Raw genomic sequence first — 26,102 nt, 5'->3', positions numbered from 1 at the left:
AATGACAGCTGGTGCAACATATTCCAGTACGATAAAAGTCATATAAGAATATGCCTTACTGAGAAATTTAAGGTAGTTCATGTTGTGCACACAGGGATGCGGTTAGCGAATATAAATCTTTTATAATCATAGTAATTTGTTTGTTATTCGTATTTCCTGTCTATTTGTATTAAATCATTAACGTTTGCACCAAGATTTGTGTGAAGTTTACTGGCAATGCGCAGATTACTGTACATTTTACTGAAATATTGTATTAAAAACCATTTAAAGAGAATAAGAACGCATATATGGGGCGACAATTTTGTGTTCTGGAGCCTTACTTTTATTTTTGACGGAAGGTTTACATTTTCATCTTCAAGACTTTTTTTGCGCGATCTCACTTTTGTGCACATTTACAGTCTGAATTTTGTTAAAAACGTTAATTATCGTTCTGATTTTAGCTATAGGTTAGTTATCATTTCAATTCGTACCAGGTCAGAAAGTATTCAGTCAATTTGAAGACCACCCCCCCCCCCCAAAAAAAAACCCACCCACCCACGGGCACCGCTCGCTCCGATAATCAAATGGTCGTACCCTAATGAGCAAATAAAATGATGACACAACACTGAGAAGCAACAAAGATACTCAGTCATTTTCTCGATCTATACTGACTGAATGTTGGATATGAATTGATTTGTGTAGTCACTAGTGTCATAAATCTAAAAAATATCATAAACTAGTTAACAAATATCAATAAAATCTCCAATACCTAATGGCATGCTGCACTTCGTATTCGATCCAGATGATCCTTTTATTACAGCAAAAAGTGAACGAAATATCTATATCTTTTAAACACAAAAATGACTTTCAGTGAATCAGACGGCCTCGTTAGTAGAACTGTATAATGCTCATCATAGATGTAGGTATTACATGCATCTATGGGCCTCGTGGTGTCGTTGTATTTGGGGGGGGGGGGGGGGGGTGTATAGCTATGACTTAAAGGATTTTTCACCTTTCTATGGCTGCACAAGGACGTATGTTAGTTATACCGTCCTTGGGCTGTAGAAAAAAATATCAAATTTCAAATATCGATGTATTTTATTTACTTAATCATATGATCCAAAGACGTTAATTTTAATCAAACCAAACACACACAATATAACTACTAGCACTGCCATCATGGCATTCATCCTTTTTCACAACTGTCTTTCTTAAAAACTGAAGTCTGATTCAGAGAAAACGCGGATAAGAAACAGTTCTTATCCAGCATTGATTTCTAACTTCTTTCGTTGAGCTATTTCCGCTATAAACAAAAATAATCAAGATATTTATTTCATTCATGATACTTTAATTACCATGTATGTCTCAGATTCTAATATATTCCCTTCAAAGGGAATGAGAATAAGGATTTGCCATATGGATGGACGTAACTATGTGATCGACCTGAACTCGAATATAAAGATTGACGAACTAAAAATAATGTCTTTAAGTCACTTTAATGACCCAGCAGAAAGCATTAAAACTTCGTTGTACCACAAGGTTTTACTCGTAAGAACTGGTCAGGTGTTATCTGAAGAGAAAACGATATCAGAAGAAGGAGTCAAAGAAAATGGTAATGTGTGATAAGAATAAATCACCTCTGCTAAATACAAATGGCAAAAGTATTCGACTTTCAAAACATTTTTAAGTCGTGTACCTCTTACTACATGTATATGTCCATGGTCAGCTTTTGTTGTCTCATCCTATGTCATATTGTGGTAATTTCTGTTTGTTTCAAATTTAGTCATTAAGAATTTCATGGTTACTAAGTACATTTACATGTATTGCTTTCAAATAATGAAATATACTAGTACATCCTGTCTTGTACTGTACAATGTACATGTGTTTTTGAATAGCTGTATCAATAAGAATAAAGACTATGCAAAGCATTGGCATAGCAAGTACTTCAGCTTGATTTCAATAACTGAGAACACTTTGTTGTTTCCTTATTGTCAAAATATTTTTTTACCATTTTAACCTACATGTATACTGGCTCCCTATACCATGTACATTACATGTAAAATGTACATACTGAACAAAAAGTTTATATAAAAAACTTCCATTGCTACTGCAATGGAGAAAAAAATGCAGATTTTTAAAATGATTTGAATCCGATTTTTATTTGTAGTAAAGTATGGATTAGACAATAAATATTTTATATTTTTCAGATGAACTGTTGTTGCTGAAGAAAAGATTGACACCCTCACCTTTAGAGAGTAAAGATGGCCTGGTAAATGTAAGATTGGACGAGATAATTATCCTATGAATACACTTACTATAATTATATACTGTATATTACATATATTAATCAATAGACTGAAATTCAGTTTTGATTTTCGCTTTTTTAAAATGGCATTGTCAACAGACTGAATAATGTACTGTCCTCATCTCCCTAAACGTCTTCCGTTTCCTAAAAAATAACCCTTCATAAAACAGAAACTGCTACAAAGAAACTGATTCTTTTAGACACTAATTAGTACTAATAAAATAACATTAGTGACTGGAAATTTGCAAATGCACCTACAAATGTAAATATGGTATTTCTTTAATTTCTTGCTTGCACAAATAAATATTTAGTTTTTCATTCAAATTGTCTTTGTTGAATGTACATGCATATCTGTAAAATTTATAACTTGAATAATTTATAATTAGACAATATTAAACTTTTAAAGACTGTAAATTGATGTGTTTATATTATTTATCTGAAAAGAAAGACGAGAGCAGGAAAGGACCAACAGCTGAAGAAATTAAAGAAATAACAGGAGAACTGTCAGCTACTAAAAGAGGACCTCAGCCTGAAGTCTCTAATGATGATGTATGTTTGTCACTTAGTTAAATACGCTCTTCATGTAGGGTGCTAAATTTTCAAATGATCATTTTCAATATGTAAAAATAATTCTTTATTTTATATGTTTTCTTAAAATATAAGAAACACAAAATTCTCTTTCTATATATTGGATTACATCAATCTTTGTACATGAACATAGAGGGACTGCAAGTCTGCCCTAAAAAAAATCAAACAAAATCAGATTTTTACCTTATGAATTACATAAGACATTGTTATAACATTTGCATTCTCAAAAGTGAATGATAAAGACTTCTTTGCTTCAGGTCAGTTCAGAGATAAGCTTAATATCTTGAATTATTTCTTACAGTTCCTGAAAAAGGAACTTGTTTAGGGGGGGGAAACATTTTTAGACTAACTCCCAGTTTATTTGTATTTTTATTTAGTTTCATTCAGAGTTGCAAAAGATTTTGGTAGCTTTGGTGGAGTTATCACAGAAATTGCTATGTATGAATCCAGATGTATCTAAATTGTTCAAAGGGGCTGAAGGTAAGTCTTTTGTGAGGCCTTTTTTTATACATACATTTTGTACATATATACAAGCGGCTTTGATTTTTCAAACTACAAGACAAGTCAGCCACAAGAGTTCTCTAGTTGCAGTTTTAATTCTTTTTTCAGATGAATCAACTTGTGGAAATTTCCGCCAAATGCATGTCAAAGTTTGATGTTATATTAAAAGCATGTACAGTGCAATGCTGTCAATGCAAATAGTATTACCATGTGGTTCAAATATGTTATTAGGAACACTAGTACAATAACATGTATTAAAAATAACTTTGATATAAACACGTCTTTCATTTTAAAATTTAATGACTTATTTGTTAATAGTTAAATTGTCAGTTCAGGATGTCACACATACTTCGATTACCATGGAATATTTGAAGAAAAAATGAATTTGCAATTGGTAAGCCAATAGTTAAAGCATAGTTATATACCCAAAACATTGTTAAAAGGTCTTTCATCTCAATTAGACAATAGAGAATGCTAGGTATTTCAAAACATTGAAAAATAATCGTGTAGTTCATTTTCTATTTTCTAAATCTTTTGCTTATTAGTTTGTTTCAATCTAAGTTATAGGGAAAATATTTTTCTAGGATATATTTATTGATTGATTGATTTTGATTTAATTAGCAGGTTTATCAAATGAGACAGAAGTAATGGCTGATAAAGATTTAGTAAAACAACTAACAGACATGGGTTTCTCTGAGTCCAAAGTAACCAAAGCTTTAGAACAAACAAAGTAAGGAACAACCTACAGAAGGGTTAACCATGACCTTTACCTTAAACAAAGTTTCTTCAATATCAGTTAAGATTTTCTTCTCTTTACGTGTGATGTGACATCTAAGTCAAGTTGTTTTCCAATATGTTGACTTGTTCTTAACTCAGTATCCTAAAACCACATTGATGTGTAAATTGCAGTCGGTTTTGTAAACATGTAAAATCCACCATTTTCTACATCAGAAAATGTCTGTACCAAGTCAGGAATATTACAGTTGCTATCCATTTTTTTTATGTGTTAACATTTGAGCTTTTGATTTTGCCATTTGATTAGGGACTTCTCTTTTTGAATTTTCCTCAGTGTTCAGTATTTTTGTGATTTTTCTTTGTACATAATGACATTGAAATCAAAAGGGATCTTGTCTCTTTGTATGTGACCATATATCAAATTAAGGTTGCAATCCCATACAATATATGTAATACTGTAGAAACATTAATTTTCATGGGGATTTAATTTTGTGGTTTCCTTAAATGTAAGTGGTATTATATGGAGGTTAAATTTTCGTGGGGGTTTTAATTTCGTGGATATATTCTTTCCACGAAATAAACGAAATAAAATCCTCCACGAGTATTTGATTTTGGAATCAATAAAAATCATCTAGTCTTATTATATGTTACGCTGCTATATTCTTTATACAGTTGAAATATATTTCTCTCAAAGAAAAAAAAAAACCCACTTTATGTTGAGATTTTAAAAGGAATAAAAGGAAATATGAAGATACACCAATGTGATAGCAACTAAATGTAAGAAAATGAAGTCTTCAACAATAAACAGGTGCTTTTATAGAACTTTGTTGAGCTCTAAATCAGCCAGATTCTATTAAAGTTCAGATTAAATTTATAATTAGCTATCAAAGATTAGAAATCAATACAGAGTTATTCAAATGACAAAAAAGTATAGAATTGTTTATTTAGATAATGTTTTGTTTAATTTTTTCAATTAGTGATAAGAACTTTATAAAAAAATATGTATAACTGCAATTCTTTATGTGGTTTTAGCAAAAATCTAGCATTATTATAATTGAATGATTTTTATATGACCGCAAAAATTAAAAAAATTTTGGTCGTATATTGGTATCACGTTGGCGTCGTCGTCTGCGTTGTCGTCGTCGTCCGAATACTTTTAGTTTTCGCACTCTAACTTTAGTAAAAGTGAATAGAAATCTATGAAATTTTAACACAAGGTTTATGACCACAAAAGGAAGGTTGGGATTGATTTTGGGAGTTTTGGTCCCAACATTTTAGGAATAAGGGGCCTAAAAGGGCCCAAATAAGCATTTTCTTGGTTTTCGCACTATAACTTTAGTTTAAGTAAATAAAAATCTATGAAATTTTGACACAAGGTTTATGACCATAAAAGGAAGGTTGGGATTGATTTTTGGAGTTGAGGTTCCAACAGTTCAGGAATTAGGGGCCAAAAAACGGCCCAAATAAGCATTATTCTTGGTTTTCGCACAATAACTTTAGTATAAGAAAATAGAAATCTATGAAATTTTGACACAAGGTTTATGACCACAAAAGGAAGGTTGGGATTGATTTTTGGAGTTGAGGTCCCAACAGTTTAGGAATTAGGGGCCAAAAAGGGGCCCAAATAAGCATTATTCTTGGTTTTCGCACCATAACTTTAATATAAGTAAATAGAAATCTATGAAATTTAAACACAAGGTTTATGACCATAAAAGGAAGGTTGGGTTTGATTTTGGGAGTTTTGGTCCCAGCAGTTTAGGAATAAGGGGCCCAAAGGGTCCAAAATTGAACTTTGTTTGATTTCATCAAAAATTGAATAATTGGGGTTCTTTGATATGCCGAATCTAACTGTGTATGTAGATTCTTAATTTTTGGTCCCGGTTTCAAATTGGTCTACATTAAGGTCCAAAGGGTCCAAAATTAAACTTAGTTTGATTTTAACAAAAATTGAATCCTTGGGGTTCTTTAATTTGATATGCTGAATCTAAAAATGTACTTAGATTTTTGATTATTGGCCCAGTTTTCAAGTTGGTCCAAATCGGGGTCCAAAATTAAACTTTGTTTGGTTTCATCAAAAATTGAATAATTGGGGTTCTTTGATATGCCAAATCTAACTGTGTATGTAGATTCTTAATTTTTGGTCCCGTTTTCAAATTGTTCTACATTAAAGTCCAAAGGGTCCAAAATTAAACTAAGTTTGATTTTAACAAAAATTGAATTCTTGGGCTTTTTTGATATGCTGAATTTAAACATGTACTTAGATTTTTGATTATGGGCCCAGTTTTCAAGTTGGTTCAATTCAGGATCCAAAATTATTATATTAAGTATTGTGCAATAGCAAGAAATTTTCAATTGCACAGTATTCAGCAATAGCAAAATCTTCAATTGCACATTATTGTGCAATAGCAAGAAATTTTTAATTGCACAGTATTGCGCAATAGCAAGAAATCTTCAATTGCACAGTATTGTGCAATAGCAAATATTTTCAATTGCACAGTATTGCGCAATAGCAAGAAATATCTAATTGCACAATATTGTGCAATAGCAAGAAATTTTCATTGAATTGGAGTTATCTTTCTTTGTCCAGAATAGTAGTTGAATCAACTTAAATCATTATTTTACACAATATACAATGTATATTCACTTTTACTACCTACTGATAAATTAAAACAATCTTTACCATTCAGTGATAACAAGCTCTTTATTTTACATTTTAATATTTTATGATGTATTTAAATGAGTAGTTATTGTTGCAAACTCCATTAGAAATTTGAATTGAGATCAGTTTTGGAAAAAGGGAAAGGGGGATGTGAAAAAAAATGGGGGGGGGGGGGGTAAATTTTTCTCATTTCAGATTTCATAAATAAAAAGAAAATTTTTTCAAACATTTTTTTGAGAGGATTAATATTCAACAGCATAGTGAAAGGCAAAAAAGATATTTTAAGTCTCATTAGACCACATTCATTCTGTGTCAGAAACCTATGCAGTGTCAACTATTTAATCACAATCCAAATTTAGAGCTGAATCCAGCTTGAATGTTGTGTCCATACTTGCCCCAACCGTTCAGGGTTCAACTTCTGCGGTCGTATAAAGCTGCGCCCTGCGGAGCATCTGGTTTATTTATATTTTTGGTTAAAAGTATTGTCTCTGTTGTAGAAACTCTTTTAATTCAGCAATGGAATGGCTATTACAACATGCATTAGACCCTGAACCAGAAAATACACAGGAGGATCAGGTAGACAATCATCACAATATCTGTCATACAATCAAACCCTCATTGTCTCAAACTCGGTTGACTAGAAAGGAGAAGGTCCGGTAAGGACCGATTTTGGCCTCAAATTTCAGGTTCATCTGACGAAGGATTTTGACCACTTTTTAAACACTTAAGTGTCTATTTCATTTGAATCTGTTAGTTTATGTGAAAGATTTTAACTGATTTAGTCATTAAAAACAATCCGATTCAAGCTCAAATATGAAAAATCTACCAAATATGCCGAAAAATGTCACTTTGCAGATGGTTTTTGTCAAAAATGAAAGTGGCCGCATTCGTGTTCAATTTGTTCATCCTCAACCTTTATATATATTATGTATTATCATAAAATACAACTTATATTTCAATATTAAGGATGAACACGAATGCGGCCACTTTCGTTTTACATGAAAACCGTCTAAAATTTAACTAAAATGCTAGAATTGTGAAGATTTCAGTAATTTAGCATGACTTTATGGTGCTAGTACCCGATATATGTGCATTGTTATGTCAAAAACAGCCCATATTTATGGAGCAGAAGCATTCTACTGTCCAATAAATAACTAAAAGTTTACATTTTAACAACTTTGTAAAACTGCTATATTTTGGGGCCAAAAAGGGGTCTTACTGGACCTACTCCTTTCTGATGAGTTAAAGTTTTCCCATGGTCCCTAGCTTTGTCCCATATAAATTTATGTATTTCAACTCCTAATGAGTCAAATAGGATGAGCTGAAATTTCAGTTTGCTCAAACCATATTTTCGAATTCAAGGTTAACATAAACATTCAGACTGCATTATTTGTCTCTAAATATAAAAACAAATATGTCAAAACATTACCTATGGTATTTAAATGGTTTAAAGGTTCTTCATGTAATCAAATTTCTGGTGACTGACCACTGGATTGATTTATGATATCTTTTTTATCGAGTGTTCACCTATGATTATTTTTGATCACAACAATAGATATTTAGTGTTACATTTTATGAAAAATAATTTAAAAACTATTTACTACCATTAAGACTTAATGATTAGATAAAAACTACTCAATCTGCATCTTTTTATGCCCCATCTGCAATAGTATAGGGGCATTATGTTTTCTAGTTTGTGCGTCCATTTGTTTGTCCTTCTGTCTGTCCGTCTGTCCCCCTTCAGGTTAAAGTTTTTGGTCAAGGTAGTTTTTGATGATGTTGAAGTCCAAATAGCTTGAAACTTAGTACAAATGTTCCTTATGATATGATATTTCTAATTTTAATGCCAAATTGGAGTGTTTATCCCAATTTCAAGGTCCACTGAACATAGAAAATGTTAGTGCGAGATGGGCATCCATGTACTTTGGACACATTCTTGTTATCTTCATGTATTTTCTCTTGCAGAAAAAATTTGAAATAAAAGAAAGTGCAAAGAAATCAAATTCAAATTCAAATTCAAATATATTTTATTGCTAATCAAAGCGCCCACAAGGAGCAGAACAATCAACATTAATTACATACAAATGATTACAAGTGATTCAATATGATTAAGACACAATGTTATAAAAAAAAACAACAAAAAAACAACCAAACCAAAAAATATTTATTAAGACAAGTACAAGAATACAACAAGCACAGTGTTTAATAATATAAGGGGGGTCACTGGGCATTTCTATATCTATATATCTTTTAAGGAAACTTTCCTATATGAGGATAAATTTTCCAATAATTCTCCGAGTTTCTGGAGTATGAAAGTATCTTCAGACGACATTAGCCAAATAAATTGTGATTTAATATCTAAACCACTAAAATTTTTAAACCGTTGTTTTATTTCATTTAAAAAGTTGAAACGAATATTTGAAAGTTTGTGGCACTGAAGAAGAAAATGAATTTCATCCTCAACCTCAGTACCGCACAATTTACAGATACGTTTTGACACTGTCAGATTTTTGTACCTTCCCCTCTCAATCTCTAAATCGTGAGCACTGATACGGAATTTTGTTAAATAATGTCTATATCTAAAATTTTCCTGCAAAAGGTAATTTTCTAAGCAAAATCTGCTTTTAAAAAGTCTATAAGTTCTGAGCTTGTTACCATATAGTTTATTGCCTCTGAAATCATTATTAAGCTCAGTTTGCCATATTAAATCATATTTTGATTGCATCTTTTTGCATAAATAGTTTTTTAACTTCGTCTTTAAATTAAGTGCATAATTTTCATTGATGCTAAAGTATTTAAATAAAGTTTGAATACTGGTATACTAGCTCTTTTTCTGCTCATCATGTAGAGATTTTGAGAGGTTGAAAGCCTCTTTTAATAATAAGTCATCAGATTTTTTTAAACGTATATAATATTTAAACATATTTAACAAAACCTCCAAAAATAGAGGATATCTGCCCAGTTCACCCATAACTGCAATATTTGTTGCTTTTTTACTTACTCCAAGTATAAATTTACAAAAGCTTAAATGAGCCTTCTCTACTGCCAGGTCTCCACATAGTTTTTTGAAATAGTTATCCCCTTGAGTGTTTAGTTTGTGAAAGTTAATGTCACCCCATATTTCACTGCCATACATTAAGACGGATTTAACTGTATGGTCAAAAACATGAATGAGAGTTTTTATTTTTGGTTTATGACCTGAGAAACATTTTTTTAGTTTAAATAAGGCCTTTAACCCTTTATTATACATTTCAATCAAAATTTTCTTAACTCTCTTGTATATGAGAATGAACTTTAAAAACAAATACTTTTATCTCAGACCAGAATATAGATTCCCTAACCATATTCTTCTGGATTTAGCTTTACTAAGATAAGCAAGAGTAATGTCCCTTGGTCTGTCAACCTTCTGGTATTTGTTTAAGTCGAACTACAGGTATCTGGAAATATTACTCTGGTCTGGCTGACTTCAAGAGTTGACTACAGTTATTTCCTGTTAAAAACTATTGTATAAAAGGTTTAATCCATTTTAACCCAATTCCATGCGCACCAACTCTTGAGGGGACCTGTGATTGTTCACAGCTTTGTTTTATGGTCTTTAGATGGTTGTCTCATTTGAAATCACATTTCCTTATATTTATATAGGTGGCCCATTGCAAGACAAAACTATCACATTGACCTGAACTTATCAATTCATCTTTCTGTTTGCTGGTGAAATAAAGAAAAACACTTAAATACAATCCCAAAATTCATCATATTGATATTGTAAAATACCAGCTGCTTGACACAATATGAAGCCTTAAGTTGAAATAAGAACTCTATAGAACAGATTGAAATTCATTTTTAGCTCACCTGGCCCAAAGGGCCAAGTGAGCTTTTCTCATCACTTGGCGTCCGGCGTCGTCCGGCGTCGTCCGGCATCGTTAACTTTTACAAAAATCTTCTCCTCTGAAACTACTGGGCCAAATTTTGGTTATTATCTTGTATATTATTATAGATAGAGATAAACTGTAAACAGCCATTATGTTCAGCAAAGTCAGATTTACAGATAAGTCAACATGACCGAAATGGTCAGTTGACCCCTTTAGGAGTTATTGCCCTTTATAGTCAATTTTTAACCATTTTTCGTAAATCTTAGTAATCTTTTACAAAAATCTTCTCCTCTGAAACTACTGGGCCAAATTAATCCAAACTTATCCACAATCATCTTTGGGGTATCTAGTTTAAAAAATGTGTCCGATGACCTGGCCATCCAACCAAGATGGCCACCATGGCTAAAAATAGAACATAGGGGTAAAATGCAGTTTTTGGCTTATAACTCAAAAACCAAAGCGTTTAGAGCAAATCTGACATGGGGGTTAGATTGTTTATCAGGTCAAGATCTATCTGCCCTGAAATTTTCAGATAAATCGGACAACCCGTTGTTGGGTTGCTGCCCCTGAATTGGTAATTTTAAGGAAATTTTGCTGTTTTTGGTTATTGTCTTGAATATTATTATAGATAGAGATAAACTGTAAACAGCAATAATGTTCAGCAAAGTAAGATTTACAAATAAGTCAACATGACCGAAATGGTCAATTGACCCCCTAAGGAGTTATTGTCCTTTATAGTCAATTTTCAACAATTTTTATAAAATTTGTAAATTTTTACTAACATTTTCCACTGAAACTACTGGGCCAAGTTCATTATAGATAGAGATAATTGTAAGCAGCAAGGATGTTCAGTAAAGTAAGATGTACAAACACATCACCATCACCAAAATACAATTTTGTCATGAATCCATCTGCTTCCTTTGTTTAATAGTCACATAGACCAAGGTGAGCGACACAGGCTCTTTAGAGCCTCTAGTTTATTTTGTATTTAAATGTTGCAGAATCAGTCAAAGTCCTATACATGCATATGTATAGTATGAAATTCAAAACAGTGTAGCTGTGGCCATTGATTGACCCATCAAAATCATCCATTGACTGGGACAATTTACGTGAACGTTTGTCTGTAACAACCACTGTTCATGACGTACCTACGATAGACATTTAAACTGTGGGGCCAACAAAGGTTTCTTAACGCCTTTAATTATAAAATAATTCGAAAAATTAATCAGGAATAACCTTTGTGTTTTGATTTATATAATTGATATAAATCAAAATATCGTGTTATTTCTGATTAATTTTTCGAATTACTTTATTTAGGTGTTGAGAACCTTTGGTGACCCCATAGTTTAAGTGTCTTTAAAAAGTACATAGTGAGCATTGGTCGTTACATACAAACGTTCACCTAAATTGTCCCAGTCAATGAATGATTTTAATGTGTCAATCAATGGCCACAGCTAACTGTTTTGAATTTCATACTATAGTCGCCGTCATGTAAAATTGGCACCATGTTTTTTGTTAAAAAAATTTTAAATATCAGCCGCGTTTACTCAAGATGATGTTTTTCTTTTAGCGGAAGTAAAATCCTGTCCAAATATCCACTACTGTCCTACCTTTTATTGTGTTTGCACTGTATAATCCTGACCTTCACATTTTTCAAGATTATTTACATTGTATAACCGCCATCTTGGTTTCTATGAAGGTCCCTTATTCCATAACATTCGTTACTCTCCGGTAATATCATTGTCATTGATGATACAATTTCCCGCGCTTTTTACGTAAAGATGACGAAAAGCTCCGAGAGACACAAGAAAATTGAGAGCACGTGGAACTCCACGGCAACACTTCCGGTAATAACAATGTCGGATTCCACCATACAAATTAATCTTGGATTATGTGAAGGTCAGGATTATACAGTGTAAACACAATAAAAGGTAGGACAGTAGTTGTTTTTTGGAATGATATTTGATTCCGCTAATTGAAAAACATGATCTTTAGTAAACGCGGTCGATATTTAAGAAAATTTTGACAAAAAACATGGTGCCAATTTTACGTGACGGCGACTATAATATGTTCACTTGCATAAGGTCTATTTCTTTCCGTAACAGCTCATATATTACTGCTGTTAATATGATTAAAAATATGTCATGCAAGATTTTCTCCAATTCAGCACTGGGAGGTGGTCCTCAGCCATGTCAGCTTGCCCCTAAATAAAAATGTGTACCAATTCAGTGAAAATGAACATCATCCTAAACTCCAAAAACATATTTCTCACATATAACATGGACCAAAAGGGTTAGAATTTTGTTTTAGAGATAGGAAAAAGGCATTCATACAATATAATGATAGCAAGGGAAAAGTCATTCATACAATCTAATTATAGCAAGGGAAAAGTCATTCATACAATCTAATTATAGCAAGGGAAAAGTCATTCATACAATCTAATTATAGCAAGGAAAAGTCATTCATACAATCTAATTATAGCAAGAGAAAAAGGCATTCATACAATCTAATTAAAGCAAGAGAAAAAGGCATTCATACTATCTAATTATAGCAAGAGAAAAAGGCATTCATACTATCTAATTATAGCAAGAGAAAAAGGCATTCATACTATCTAATTATAGCAAGAGAAAAAGGCATTCATACTATCTAATTATAGCAAGAGAAAAAGGCATTCATACTATCTAATTATAGCAAGAGAAAAAGGCATTCATACTATCTAATTATAGCAAGGGAAAAGACATTGATACAATCTAATTATAGCAAGAGAAAAAGGAAGGCATTCATACAATCTAATTATAGCAAGAGAAAAAGTCATTCATACTATCTAATTATAGCAAGACAAAAAGGCATTCATACTTTCTAATTATAGCAAGGGAAAAAGACATTCATACAATCTTATTATAGAAAAAAGGAAGGCATTCATACAATCTAATTATAGCAAGGTAAAGTCATTCATACTATCTTATTATACAAGTAAAAAGGCATTCATACAAACTAATTATAGCAACTGTTTGTTTTACTTTACAGGTAGAAGGTGCCACAGGAATAACTTTACCAGAAACCATAAAGGAAGATACAGATCAAAGTAATCTTCAGTCTCTACGAGCTCTGGGGAAGAAAGAATTCAAACCTAATCCACAGGCCTTGTTAAATCTTGTAGAGATGGGATTTGATGAGGCAGAAGTTATTGAAGCTTTAAAGGTTTCCAGGAATGAACAGAATGGTGCTGTAAGTTATGGATGTGTCTGAATATGAATATGGCATAGGCAACCCTTAAGTTGTGATGTTATTGTACCACATATAACAGAAGCTTATATCATTAAAGGCCATATCAAATTAAGTTTAGTCTGTCAAACTTCTACTGACAGTGATGAAAAAGGGAGAGAGCTAGTGAAGAACTTATTTGAATTCTTTTTATGCCCCACCTATGATAGTAGAGGAGCATTATGTTTTCTGGTCTGTGCGTCCGTTCCTCCGTCCGTTCGTTCGTCTGTCCCGCTTCAGGCTAAAGTTTTTGGTCAATGTAGTTTTTGATGAAGTTGAAGTTCAATCAACTTGAAACTTAGTACACATGTTCACTATGGTATGATCTTTCTAATTTTAATGCCAAATTATTTTTTACCCAATTTCACGGTCCATTGAACATTGAAACTTATAGTGCTTTGGACGCATTCTTGCTATAAATTAGATTTGAGATATTTCTGAGCCATCAGAACTCTCTTTTAGTATGTAATTTTTTTGTGTGCCAGTACAATAATAGTAGTAAATCTTCCTATTATACATTTGTCTGTACAACTTTTAATCTTATTACAGTGCAGAACTTCTGATTTATGAACAGGGTGAAAAAATGAACAGTGGACCATCTTTAAAAATAAAGTATTTTAATTTATTGTAAACATGGTAAAGGACATGTCTGAGTCACAATCATTTGAAGTGTTTTGCAGTAATATGTAGACATAAACAACAGATATTCAACCTGTGAACACATGTTTTATTTAAATTATAAAAAATCTAGATCTGTTTATGTTGAAGAGGAAAAGCAGGTTTAAATAAAATTACTTGCACAACTGTCAAGTTCAACTTCAACTTTTCATAATTATGATTTTATAATTGAAAAGGAAGTGTAATGTATTCAACAAAAAATGACTATTACTAAAGATTTTTGTTTTAATATTTTCAGTGTGAGTGGTTGCTAGGAGACAGAAAAACAAGAATTGAGGAAAGTGAACCAGAAGGTTTGGATTCATCTAGTCAAATGTACAAAGCTTTAGTATCAAATCCAAATGTTCAGCTGGGCTTAAATAATCCAAGATGTTTATTAGGTAAGATGTCAGTAACAGTTTGATGTAATCTTTAGAATTGATAGATAAAGTTAGTGTACTGTTTTTCTTCAGATTTTAACTAATAACTAGAATATGTGCCTCTCAAAGCATCAATGATTAGATATTCAATCTATAACAAAAGCAAACAAGTTTAATGCAAATATTTTTTTAATTGTTTGAATTTGTTTCTTTTATCCAGGCCATTCATTAGGAGGCGGTACCTGGTACTTTTACCCTCCTATGCCATTGACAAGTACCGCCTAAATGTAGGAATTTTTATATAAGATATTCATGGAATAAATTGAAAAGTACCACCTAGAAAGGTGGAAAGTACCAGTCAACATGAAAGATAATGAAACCCCTGATTATCACAAATACATAGCAAGCAAAACTTTCTGAATTGATATTAACATATTATGAAACATATCAAATGAGAAAACAAAGTTTTAATCTATTATAGTTTTTGTCGAGCCTTCGACTTAAGTCGAAAAAGCGAGACTAAGCGATCCTACATTCCGTCGTCAGCGTCGTCGTCGGCGGCGGCGTCCACAAATATTCACTCTGTGGTTAAAGTTTTTGAAATTTTTTATAACTTTCTTAAACTATATTGAATTTCTACCAAACTTAGACAGAAGCTTGTTTATGATCATAAGAAAGTATCCAGAAGTAAGTTTTGTAAAAAAAAATTCCATTTTTTCCGTATTTTACTTATAAATGGACTTACTTTTTCTGCGAGGAAACATTACATTCACTCTGTGGTTAAAGTTTTTAAAATTTTAATAACTTTCATAAACTATCCTTGATTTGTACCAAACTTGGACAGAAGCTTGTTTATGATCATAAAATAGTGTCAAGAAGAAAATTTTGTAAAAATAAATTTCCACATGATGTCTTTCCTCATTTTTGTTGAGTCTGCGATTAACAGCAAAAGTAGGCGAGACACTGGGTTCCGTGGAACTCTTACAAAGTTTTTGTTCTTAATCAAAATGACAAAAGTTGCATACAGGACCTGGGATCTCATCAATTTACTTAAGTTGACCTCAAAGAAAAAACCTGCAAAATAATGTTTGAATCTTAATATTTTCATACTGATGAATAGTATCTGACATTCCAGTCAATTGAGTCGCATATTATTTATTTGCTTATCAGATTACACAATTACTAAATAAATATTTATATTTCAGCTATGATACAACTATTAGAAAGCCCTTTGACCTTACACCAGTGGCTGAGTGACCCAGAAACTGGACCTTTTATTGTTCATATTACAAGGATATATCATTCTTGGAAATATTCCAGTGAAACTGACAACGATGGACAAATCAAATAATTTATTGTTTATTTCTGTGATATTGATTTGTGATACCTGTTATTTAAAGTGCCTTAATTATTTATTGATAATAAAAAACACATATTTGCTAATTTACTGTATTGTAATACTGGTAAGTTCACCTCAATCATAGAAAATGCTGGTTTGAAGAGGAATTTTGGAAGAAATTTGACTAAAGGAATTATTTGATAATGTGTTTGATAATGATTATCTTAATCACCTTTTTTTTTTTACCACCGGGGACTAATAGTCCACCAGCAGAGGTATTGGATCAGTTTTTACCACTGGGGACTTATAGTCCACCAGAAGAGGTATCGGATCAGTTTTTACCACCAGGACTGATAGTCCACCAGCAGAGGTATCGGATCAGTTTTTACCACCGGGGACTGATAGTCCACCAGTACAGGTATCAGATCAGTTTTTACCACCGGGGACTGATAGTCCACCAGTAGAGGTATCAGATCAGTTTTTACCACCAGGGACTGATAGTCCACCAGCAGAGGTATCGGATCAGTTTTTACCATCGGGGACTGATAGTCCACCAGTAGAGGTATCGGATCAGTTTTTACCACCGGGGACTGATAGTCCACCAGTAGAGGTATCGGATCAGTTTTTACCACCGGGGACTGATAGTCCACCAGTAGAGGTATCGGATCAGTTTTTACCACCGGGGACTGATAGTCCACCAGCAGAGGTATCGGATCAGTTTTTACCACCGGGACTGATAGTCCACCAGCAGAGGTATCAGATCAGTTTTTACCACCAGGGACTGATAGTCCACCAGCAGAGGTATCAGATCAGTTTTTGTCGAGCCTGCAACTTTTGTTGCAGAAAGCTCGACATAGGGATAGTGATCCGGCGGCGGCGGCGGCGTTAGCTAACTTCTTAAAAGCTTTATATTTTAGAAGGTGGAAGACCTGGATGCTTCATACTTTGTATATAGATGCCTCATGTTACGAAGTTTCCGTCAGTCACATGTCCAATGTCCTTGACCTCATTTTCATGGTTCAGTGACCACTTGAAAAAAAAGTTCAAATTTTTTGTAATGTTGAATTCTCTCTTATTATAAGTAATAGGATAACTATATTTGATATGTGCGTACCTTGCAAGGTCCTAATGTCTGTCAGACAGTTTTCACTTGACCTCGACCTCATTTCATGGATCAGTGAACAAGGTTAAGTTTTGGTGGTCAAGTCCATATCTCAGATACTATAAGCAATAGGGCTAGTATATTCGGTGTATGGAAGGACTGTAAGGTGTACATGTCCAACTGGCAGGTGTCATCTGACCTTGACCTCATTTTCATGGTTCAGTGGTTATAGTTAAGTTTTTGTGTTTTGGTCTGTTGTTCTCATACTATATGCAATAGGTCTACTATATTTGTTGTATGGAATAATTGTAAGGTGTACATGTCTAGCGGGCAGATGTCATGTGACCTTGACCTCTTTTTCATGGTTCAGTGGTCAAAGTTAAGTTTTTGAGTTTTGGTCTTTTTATCTAATACTATATGCCATAGGTCAACTATATTTGGTGTATGGAAATATTTAATGATCTTTATGTCAGTCGCGCAGGTTTTATTTGACCGTGACCTCATTTTCACGGTTCATTGCACAGTGTTAAGTTTTTGTGTTTTGGTCTATTTTTCTTAAACTATAAGTAATAGGTCAACTATATATGTTGTATAGAAGCATTGTTAGCTGTACATGTCTGCCTGGCATGGTTCATCTGACATTGACCTCATTTTCAAGGTTCATTGGTCTTTGTTTAGTTATCTTGGTTAATGTTAAGTTTATGGTACAGTTGTTATAAAGCTTAGCTTTTTACTTAGGACTATCAACATAATATCAATGATTAGTATAGAAGGCGAGACATTTCAGCGTGTGCACTCTTGTTACCACCAGGGACTGATAGTCCACCAGTAGAGGTATCGGATCAGTTTTTACCACTGGGGACTGATAGTGCATCAGTAGAGGTATCGGATCAGTTTTTACCACCGGGGACTGATAGTCCACCAGTAGAGGTATCGGATCAGTTTTTACCACCGGGGACTGATAGTCCACCAGCAGAGGTATCAGATCAGATTTTACCACCGGGGACTGATAGTCCACCAGTAGAGGTATCGGATCAGTTTTTACCACCGGGGACTGATAGTCGACCAGTAGAGGTATCGGATCAGTTTTTACCACGGGGGACTGATAGTCCACCAGCAGAGGTATCAGATCAGATTTTACCACCGGGGACTGATAGTCCACCAGTAGAGGTATCGGATCAGTTTTTACCATCGGGGAATGATAGTCGACCAGTAGAGGTATCGGATCAGTTTTTACCACGGGGGACTGATAGTCCACCAGTAGAGGTATCGGATCAGTTTTTACCACCGGGGACTGATAGTCCACCAGTAGAGGTATCGGATCAGTTTTTACGGCCGGGGACTGATAGTCCACCAGTAGAGGTATCGGATCAGTTTTTACGGCCGGGGACTGATAGTCCACCAGCAGAGGTATCGGATCAGTTTTTACGGCCGGGGACTGATAGTCCACCAGCAGAGGTATCGGATCAGTTTTTTCGGCCGGGGACTGATAGTCCACCAGCAGAGGTATCGGATCAGTTTTTACCACCGGGGACTGATAGTCCACCAGTAGAGGTATCGGATCAGTTTTTACCACCAGGGACTGATAGTCGACCAGTAGAGGTATCGGATCAGTTTTTTCGGCCGGGGACTGATAGTCCACCAGAAGAGGTATCGGATCAGTTTTTACCACCGGGGACTGATAGTCCACCAGTAGAGGTATCGGATCAGTTTTTACCACCGGGGACTGATAGTCCACCAGTAGAGGTATCGGATCAGTGCTGTAAAAATGTAAACAACACCTTATAAATTCCATACATCCGAAGATCTTTTCTGGATTTACTTTCATCAGGATCACTTTATGCCGAATATTTGAAAGCCAATGATGTATAATGACAGAAATGTTGAAGAGCTATAAACCAATATGGACCGTCAAAAAGCTGAATCCATGTAGGGCCTGCTTTGCCTGAGGAAGATAAAACCTTATTTTCTAGACGTTAATGTAACTAGTCTGCCATAAGATACTTTTGACAGGTTTTGAAATTGGTTAAATTCAGTAAACTTTCAGAAACATACTCCATGAAATCTTTTAACTTATTTGCAGTAACCCCTTGTTATATTTTTTCAACCAAAAACCTTTAAGGTTTTTCAAATGTTCATAAAGAAATTTTCCAAATTTGCCTTTTGGAAATTCTCAATTGATAAATTAAGACGGAGAACAAAGTTTCCAATTTCGTCAGGCAAATTTGACCTTAGATTGGTTTTGTTAATCATTTTGTATCCCTTTGGTTATATGCAATTTTAGCTCTTCACATATTCAAGTAAATATACATACTTTACTTTTTGGTGTAAGTGAAGGAAAATCCAGAACAGCGCTATACATACACAAATCATGAAGCATTATTTTGGGTAAAGACTGCATGCAATTCAATCCTGACTTGATATCTAAATCTTCCAAGGTTGATTACTACCTTTGAGATACACAACATATAGTGCATTGATACATGGTATCCATTCACATTTATAGAAATTTGTATATGAAATATATGCTCAGATATTCAAATAAAAAACTATGTTATACTTGTCAAGAAAATTACATAATTTATGCAAGGTGCTTGGATCTAATATCTGTTCTAAAAATATGTTAAAGTGTTGAAGTTATCTTCCTATGTCAGGAATAGTTGATTTACAAATAAATGCTTGATACAATGCAATATTAATTTGACTTCCAACTGATATTAACACAGCGGTTCTTACAAGCGCTTTGATTATTTTTAAAGACAGGGAGACGATACCAATGCTGGCAAACAACTTTTAGTCCCTATGGGTATCATCAACTTATATGTCATAGCTTATTTACTGACATGAACTATATTCTACGTTTTTAGCTCACGTGGCCCGAGGGGCCAAAGGGAGCTTATGCCATCACTTGGCGTCCGTCGTCGTCCGTCGTCGTAAACTATTTCAAGAATCTTCTTCTCTGAAACTACTAGGCCAAATACTTCCAAACTTTAACTGAATGTTCCTTAGGGTATGTAGTTTATAAATTGTATCCGAAGTTTTGATCTATCAACAAACATGGTTGCCATTGCTAAAAATAGAACATAGGGGTCAAATGCAGTTTTTGGCTTATAACTCAAAAACCGAAGCATTTAGAGCAAATCTGACGGGGTAAAATTGATTATCAGGTCAAGATCTATCTGCCCTGAAATTTTCAGATGAATCGGACAACCCATTGTTGGGTTGCTGCCCCTGAATTGGAAATTTTAAGGAAATTTTGCCGTTTTTGGTTATTATCATGAATATTATTATAGGTAGAGATAAACTGTAAACAGCAAAAATGTTCAGCAAAGTAAGACCTAAAAATAAGTCAACATGACTGAAATGGTCAGTTGACCCCTTTAGGAGTTATTGCCCTTTATAGTCAATTTTTAACCATTTTTCATAAATCTTAGTTATCTTTTACAAAAATCTTCTCCTCTGAAACTACTGGGCCAAATTGAACTAAACTTGGCCACAACCATCATTAGGGTATCTAGTTTGAAAATTGTGTCCGGTGACCTGGCCAACTAACCAAAATGGCCGCCATGGCTAAAAATAGAACATAGGGGTCAAATGCAGTTTTTGGCTTATAACTCAAAAACCAAAGCATTTAGAGCAAATCTGACAGGTGTTAAATTGTTTATCAGGTCAAGATCTATCTGCCCTGAAATTTTCAGATGAATTGGACAACCCATTGTTGGGTTGCTGCCCCTGAATTGGTAATTTTAAGGAAATTTTGCAGTTTTTGGTCATTATCTTGAATATTATTATAGATAGAGATAAACTGTAAACAGCAATAATGTTCAGCAAAGTTAGATTTACAAATAAGTCAACATGACCGAAATGGTCAGTTGACCCCTTTAGGAGTTATTGCCCTTTATAGTCAATTTTTAACCATTTTTCGTAAATCTTAGTAATCTTTTACAAAAATCTTCTCCTCTGAAACTACTGGGCCAAATTAATCCAAACTTGGCCACAATCATGTTTTGGGTATATAGTTTAAAAAATGTGTCGGGTGACCCGGCCATCCAAACAAGATGGCTGCCACGGCTAAAAGTAGAACATAAGGGTAAAATGTCAAAAACCAAAGCATTAAGATCAAATCTGACTGTGGTTGAATTGTTTATCAGGTCAAAATCTATCTGCCCTGAAATATTCAGATGGATCGGACGACACGTTGCTAGGTTGTTGCCCCTGAATTGGTAATTTTAAGGAAATTTTGCAGTTTTAAGCTCACCTTTCCTAAAAGGAAAAGTGAGCTTTTCTCATCACTTGGCGTCCGTCGTCGTCGTCTGTCGTCGTTAACAATTTTTCAAACATCTTCTCCTCTGAAACTACTGAATGGATTTGGATGAAACTTAGCATGATTGTTCCTTAGATTATCCTGCACAAAGTTTGTGCTTCGATTTTTGATCCGTCAAAAAAAGATGGCCGCCGTTACTTAAAATAGAACATAGGGGTCAAATGCAGTTTTTGGCTTATATCTCAAAAACTAAAGCATTTAAAGCAAATCTGACAAGGGGTAAAAATATTCATTAGGTCAAGATCTATCAGTCCTGAAATTTTCAGATGAATCAAACAACCCATTGTTGGGTTGCTGCCACTTAATTGGTAATTTTAAGGAAATTTTGCAGTTTTTGGTCATTATCTTGAATATTATTATAGATAAAGATAAACTGTAAACAGCAAAAATGATCAGCAAAGTAAGATCTACAAATAAGTTAATATGACCAAAATTGTCAATTGACCCCTTAAGGGGTTATTGTCCTTTAATGACAATTTTTCACAATTTGTTCATCATATTTGCTAACGTTAAAAAATCTTCTCCTCTAAAACTACTCAACCAAATTCAACCAAACTTCATTTGAATGATCACTAGGGTGTATAAAATAAAAGTTTGTGTTTTATTTTCTATTTCGTCAAAAAACATGGCCGAAGGCATTGTTTACCAGATGAGCGATTCAGGCTCTTGAGAGCCTCTTGTTTAATTTTCTGTTGATAAATTTAGAAATGAATAAAAAAATCTAATGTTACAAATCCTTTCTGCAATTTTTTTTCCCGATTAATTTTGCTATTATGGTTGTTTCCTTTTTGTGCCATATAGCTTCTTACATTTTGAAATACTTTCTTCAAATTTTTAGAATTAATCTTTCATGAAGAGGACACATCCAGAAAATTTTATTAATTCTCATTTTTTAGGGACTAGCTTTTCTTTAGCATATTGAATAATTCATATGAACAGTAGACATCACCATTATGTATACCTTTCACCAATAAACGTCCCTTTCAAATATCGTGTACAACTTTTATCAATACATAAATGATTACTTTGAAGATATTTAAGAAAAGACAATAATAATGCAGTTTCAATATTTTCTTATGAACTATAACCTCATAAATTTCCGTTTCAACTTATTGAATTTTTATGACTGAATTTAAGCTGTCAAAAATGATAACAGTTTGTGTCTTTGCTGAGAAGAAATGCAAACACCTTACAAATATAGATTTATTTCGTCTTCAAGCCATTGTTCCACTACTAAATTGTCTATTCTTCTTACCAGCACACTTGGAACAATTAAAAATCTGATAATAAATTGTTCAAATAAGGCCTTCTAAAATAGTGGAATTAATTACTTTTGGAGTGTCAAGAACTCGTTTGAAGTACTTGATAAATTGCATGCTTATATTGGTGATTTTGAATCTGTTCAAAGTTTTGATTTTTCTACCCTGTATACCACATTGCCTCACACTCTCATTTAGAAAAAATTCACACACCTAATTAAATGGGCATTTAAAAAGTCAGAATGTGAATATATATGTTCAAACTCTTTTAGGTCATTTTTTAGTAGCAATAAACAAAAAAACTATGTCAATTGGACATGCTTTGATACTATATATGCCCTTGAATTTTTACTAGATAACATTTTTGTTCGCTTTGGGAATTCCGTATATCGTCAGATTATCGGAATTCCAATGGGGACTAACTGTGCACCACTTATTGCGGACCTGTTTTTGTATTGCTATGAGTTACAATTTATGACAAAAATAAGCAAAGACCCATCGAAACAACATCTGATAAACAAATTTAATAATACTTTTAGATATTTGGATGATATTTTGGCTCTCAATAATGACGACTTCAGTATGTATATTGAAGAAATTTATCCTGCTGAACTTACTTTAAATAAAGCTAATACTAACAATGACCACTGTCCTTTCCTCGATCTTGATATCTATATCACTAACGGAAAGCTGAATACTAAAATTTATGATAAAAGAGATGATTTTTCATTTCCTATCGTTAATTATCCATTTTTAGATGGTGACGTTCCCTTGTCACCATCTTACGGTGTTTATATATCTCAACTTGTACGATTCGCTCGTGTATGTAACAATGTTTTAGATTTTAACGAGAGAAATTTATGTATTACTGAAAAATTATTACACCAGGGTTTTCGATATCACAAACTAGTCAAAACATTTACTAAATTTTATCATCGGTATAAGGACATCATTCGTAAATATAGCTCAACATGCAGACTTCTTATACGTTCAGGTATTTCACATCCAATTTTTTATGGAAATATTCTTTATAAAGCACAAAGGTGTCAGTATTCACCTCAAAAACTAACAAAACCTTTGAATAGACTTATTAAGAAGGGATATAGTTACGATACAATTGTCAGGTCATTAAAGATTGCATATTTTGGCGTTAATATTGATTCACTTATAGGGTCTTTGCATCGGAACTAAACACATTTATTCAAAAACCAGTTGTTGGCATGACACGGGTTATGTTCTTCTCATATATGTTATGATGGTATGATACTAAACCCCTAACGGGAAGGATTGTGCCTGATGTTCAGATGATGAAATCATAATCTTTCAGTCAGTTTAATTGAAGTCTGGAGCTGGCATGTCAGTTAACTGCTAGTAGTCTGTTGTTATTTATGTATTATTGTCATTTTGTTTATTTTCTTTGGTTACATGTTCTAACATCAGACTCGGACATTTCTTGGACTGAATTTTAATGTACGTATTGTTATACGTTTACTTTTCTACATTGGCTAGAGGTATAGGGGGAGGGTTGAGATATCACAAACATGTTTAACCCCGCCGCATTTTTGCGCCTGTCCCAAGTCAAGAGCCTCTGGCCTTTGTTAGTCTTGTATTATTTTAATTTTAGTTTCTTGTGTACAATTTGGAAATTAGTATGGCGTTCATTATTACTGAACTGGTATATATTTGTTTAGGGGCCAGCTGAAGGACGCCTCCGGGTGCGGGAATTTCTCGCTACATTGAAGACCTGTTGGTGACCTTCTGTTGTTGTTTTTTTTTCTTTCTATGGTCGGTTTGTTGTCTCTTTGGCACATTCCCCATTTCCATTCTCAATTTTATGCATACAGTCGACAGATAACAGCCGAAATGCATGCCTACAGTCGACAGATAACAATATCTAACAGAGACAATAAATTACTATTCAAAACAAACAGGATTTTTAGGCAGTTAAGCTGCCTTATGCGAGCACCCTGGATTTGGGTTCCCCTCTGGGAATTTTTGAAAAAGTGCCATTGCTCTGATCTGGCAGGTCTGGTAGATTCTTTATAACTAATTAGACATTTTTTTCACACTTTTTGTTATAAAAAACAATAAATATAAGGAAGATTACCTTAAATGATCGTCGATTTTCCCAAAACAATTGATGTTCCCCATTTGAAAAAGTGCTAATTAAAAAGTTAAGCATAGCTTTTTATCGTCTGTGCTTTTGATGAAGATGTAAGTGAACTAATGTAAGAATAATTTCATCGCCGAAAATGTTTGTAATGAAGGCATTAAAATTTGCCAAATGGCATGAATGGCGCATGGATATTATTTTGCGGCTATTACGCCGATGAATTTGGTGGATTCCATCCTACCGTAAAGGTAAATATTTAAAAGCATTGTCCTACTTCCTCTCTGTGTAAGTCTTGAATTTGTAAGAATACTTGATTATTTTATTTCTACATTGTATGAATTTTATTTAACTATTTAATGCAAGCTGATGTTATTATTTGTCATCGTGTCTTTCCGTACTTGCTATGTATCGTGTAAACCCCCAAACATTATACTAGATCAGGGCCAATCAATCAATGTCAATCGGGACCTCATTTGAATACGTATTTATAGATTTTGTCGATGTCAATTAAGGTCATTTCAAGATGGTTTCCTTTATCGTGTTTTAGTTAAAAGTAAAATCACAAAATTACTGAACTTAGACGAAATCTAAAGTTGACATGGTTAATTAATTGCTTTACACACAAACCTGTAAACTCATTCATGTAAGACGATACACCTGTACAATGTGACCTTTCACCTGGAAATATAGTTTCGTATACAAAATTCCACTTCTTTCAGGTTTACACTTTCAGTATTAATGGTTACAATTTACAATTAAAAAATGTTAGGTCTTGATTTATTTAAGTCGATAAGTTAAGAGTTAAACACAAAAAGTCGGAATACGAAAATTTTGATACTTTAATCACACATTTTCAAAATGGCGCATCGTGGTCTACATGTACTGTACACACGTGAATAACATTAAACGAAATCGATCTTGGGAAGATTTCACTAGGTTTTATCTTGACTATAATGGTTTTACCATTCAAGGGTTCATCTTTTATTGATATTCAGGATTCATGTACACTGTCAAAGATGCAATGACAC

At 33.5% G+C, this 26,102-nt stretch overlaps 1 protein-coding gene and 1 long non-coding RNA gene across 8 annotated transcripts in view; both read left to right on the top strand.

Moving 5' to 3' along the window:
• Nucleotides 1-16,373, top strand: part of LOC143064526 (ubiquitin-associated domain-containing protein 1-like) — a 44,826-nt gene extending 28,453 nt beyond the window's left edge. For 2 of the 7 annotated variants that reach the window (XM_076237407.1, XM_076237409.1), the window contains exons 2-9: nucleotides 2,187-2,248; nucleotides 2,729-2,833; nucleotides 3,250-3,352; nucleotides 3,995-4,103; nucleotides 7,265-7,343; nucleotides 13,664-13,864; nucleotides 14,817-14,958; nucleotides 16,143-16,373. In XM_076237407.1, the coding sequence (XP_076093522.1) occupies nucleotides 2,187-2,248; nucleotides 2,729-2,833; nucleotides 3,250-3,352; nucleotides 3,995-4,103; nucleotides 7,265-7,343; nucleotides 13,664-13,864; nucleotides 14,817-14,958; nucleotides 16,143-16,288 (947 nt within the window). In that variant the 3' untranslated portion in view covers nucleotides 16,289-16,373. Of the gene's footprint in view, nucleotides 1-1,261; nucleotides 1,592-2,186; nucleotides 2,255-2,728; nucleotides 2,834-3,249; nucleotides 3,353-3,994; nucleotides 4,104-7,264; nucleotides 7,344-13,663; nucleotides 13,865-14,816; nucleotides 14,959-16,142 lie in introns of those variants that run through there. The other 5 variants (XM_076237406.1, XM_076237408.1, XM_076237405.1 and 2 more) reach the window with 4 other exon arrangements.
• Nucleotides 16,374-18,863: 2,490 nt separating this feature from the next.
• LOC143064525 (uncharacterized) lies at nucleotides 18,864-20,071 on the top strand. The gene is made up of 2 exons (XR_012975270.1): nucleotides 18,864-18,980; nucleotides 19,029-20,071. It is a non-coding gene; the product is annotated as an uncharacterized LOC143064525 (long non-coding RNA).
• Nucleotides 20,072-26,102: the final 6,031 nt, after the last annotated feature.

This window comes from Mytilus galloprovincialis, chromosome 2 (assembly GCF_965363235.1).
Source record: "Mytilus galloprovincialis chromosome 2, xbMytGall1.hap1.1, whole genome shotgun sequence".
In the NCBI taxonomy this organism is placed as follows: domain Eukaryota; kingdom Metazoa; phylum Mollusca; class Bivalvia; order Mytilida; family Mytilidae; genus Mytilus; species Mytilus galloprovincialis.
This window is presented reverse-complemented; position numbering and strand designations above follow the sequence as displayed.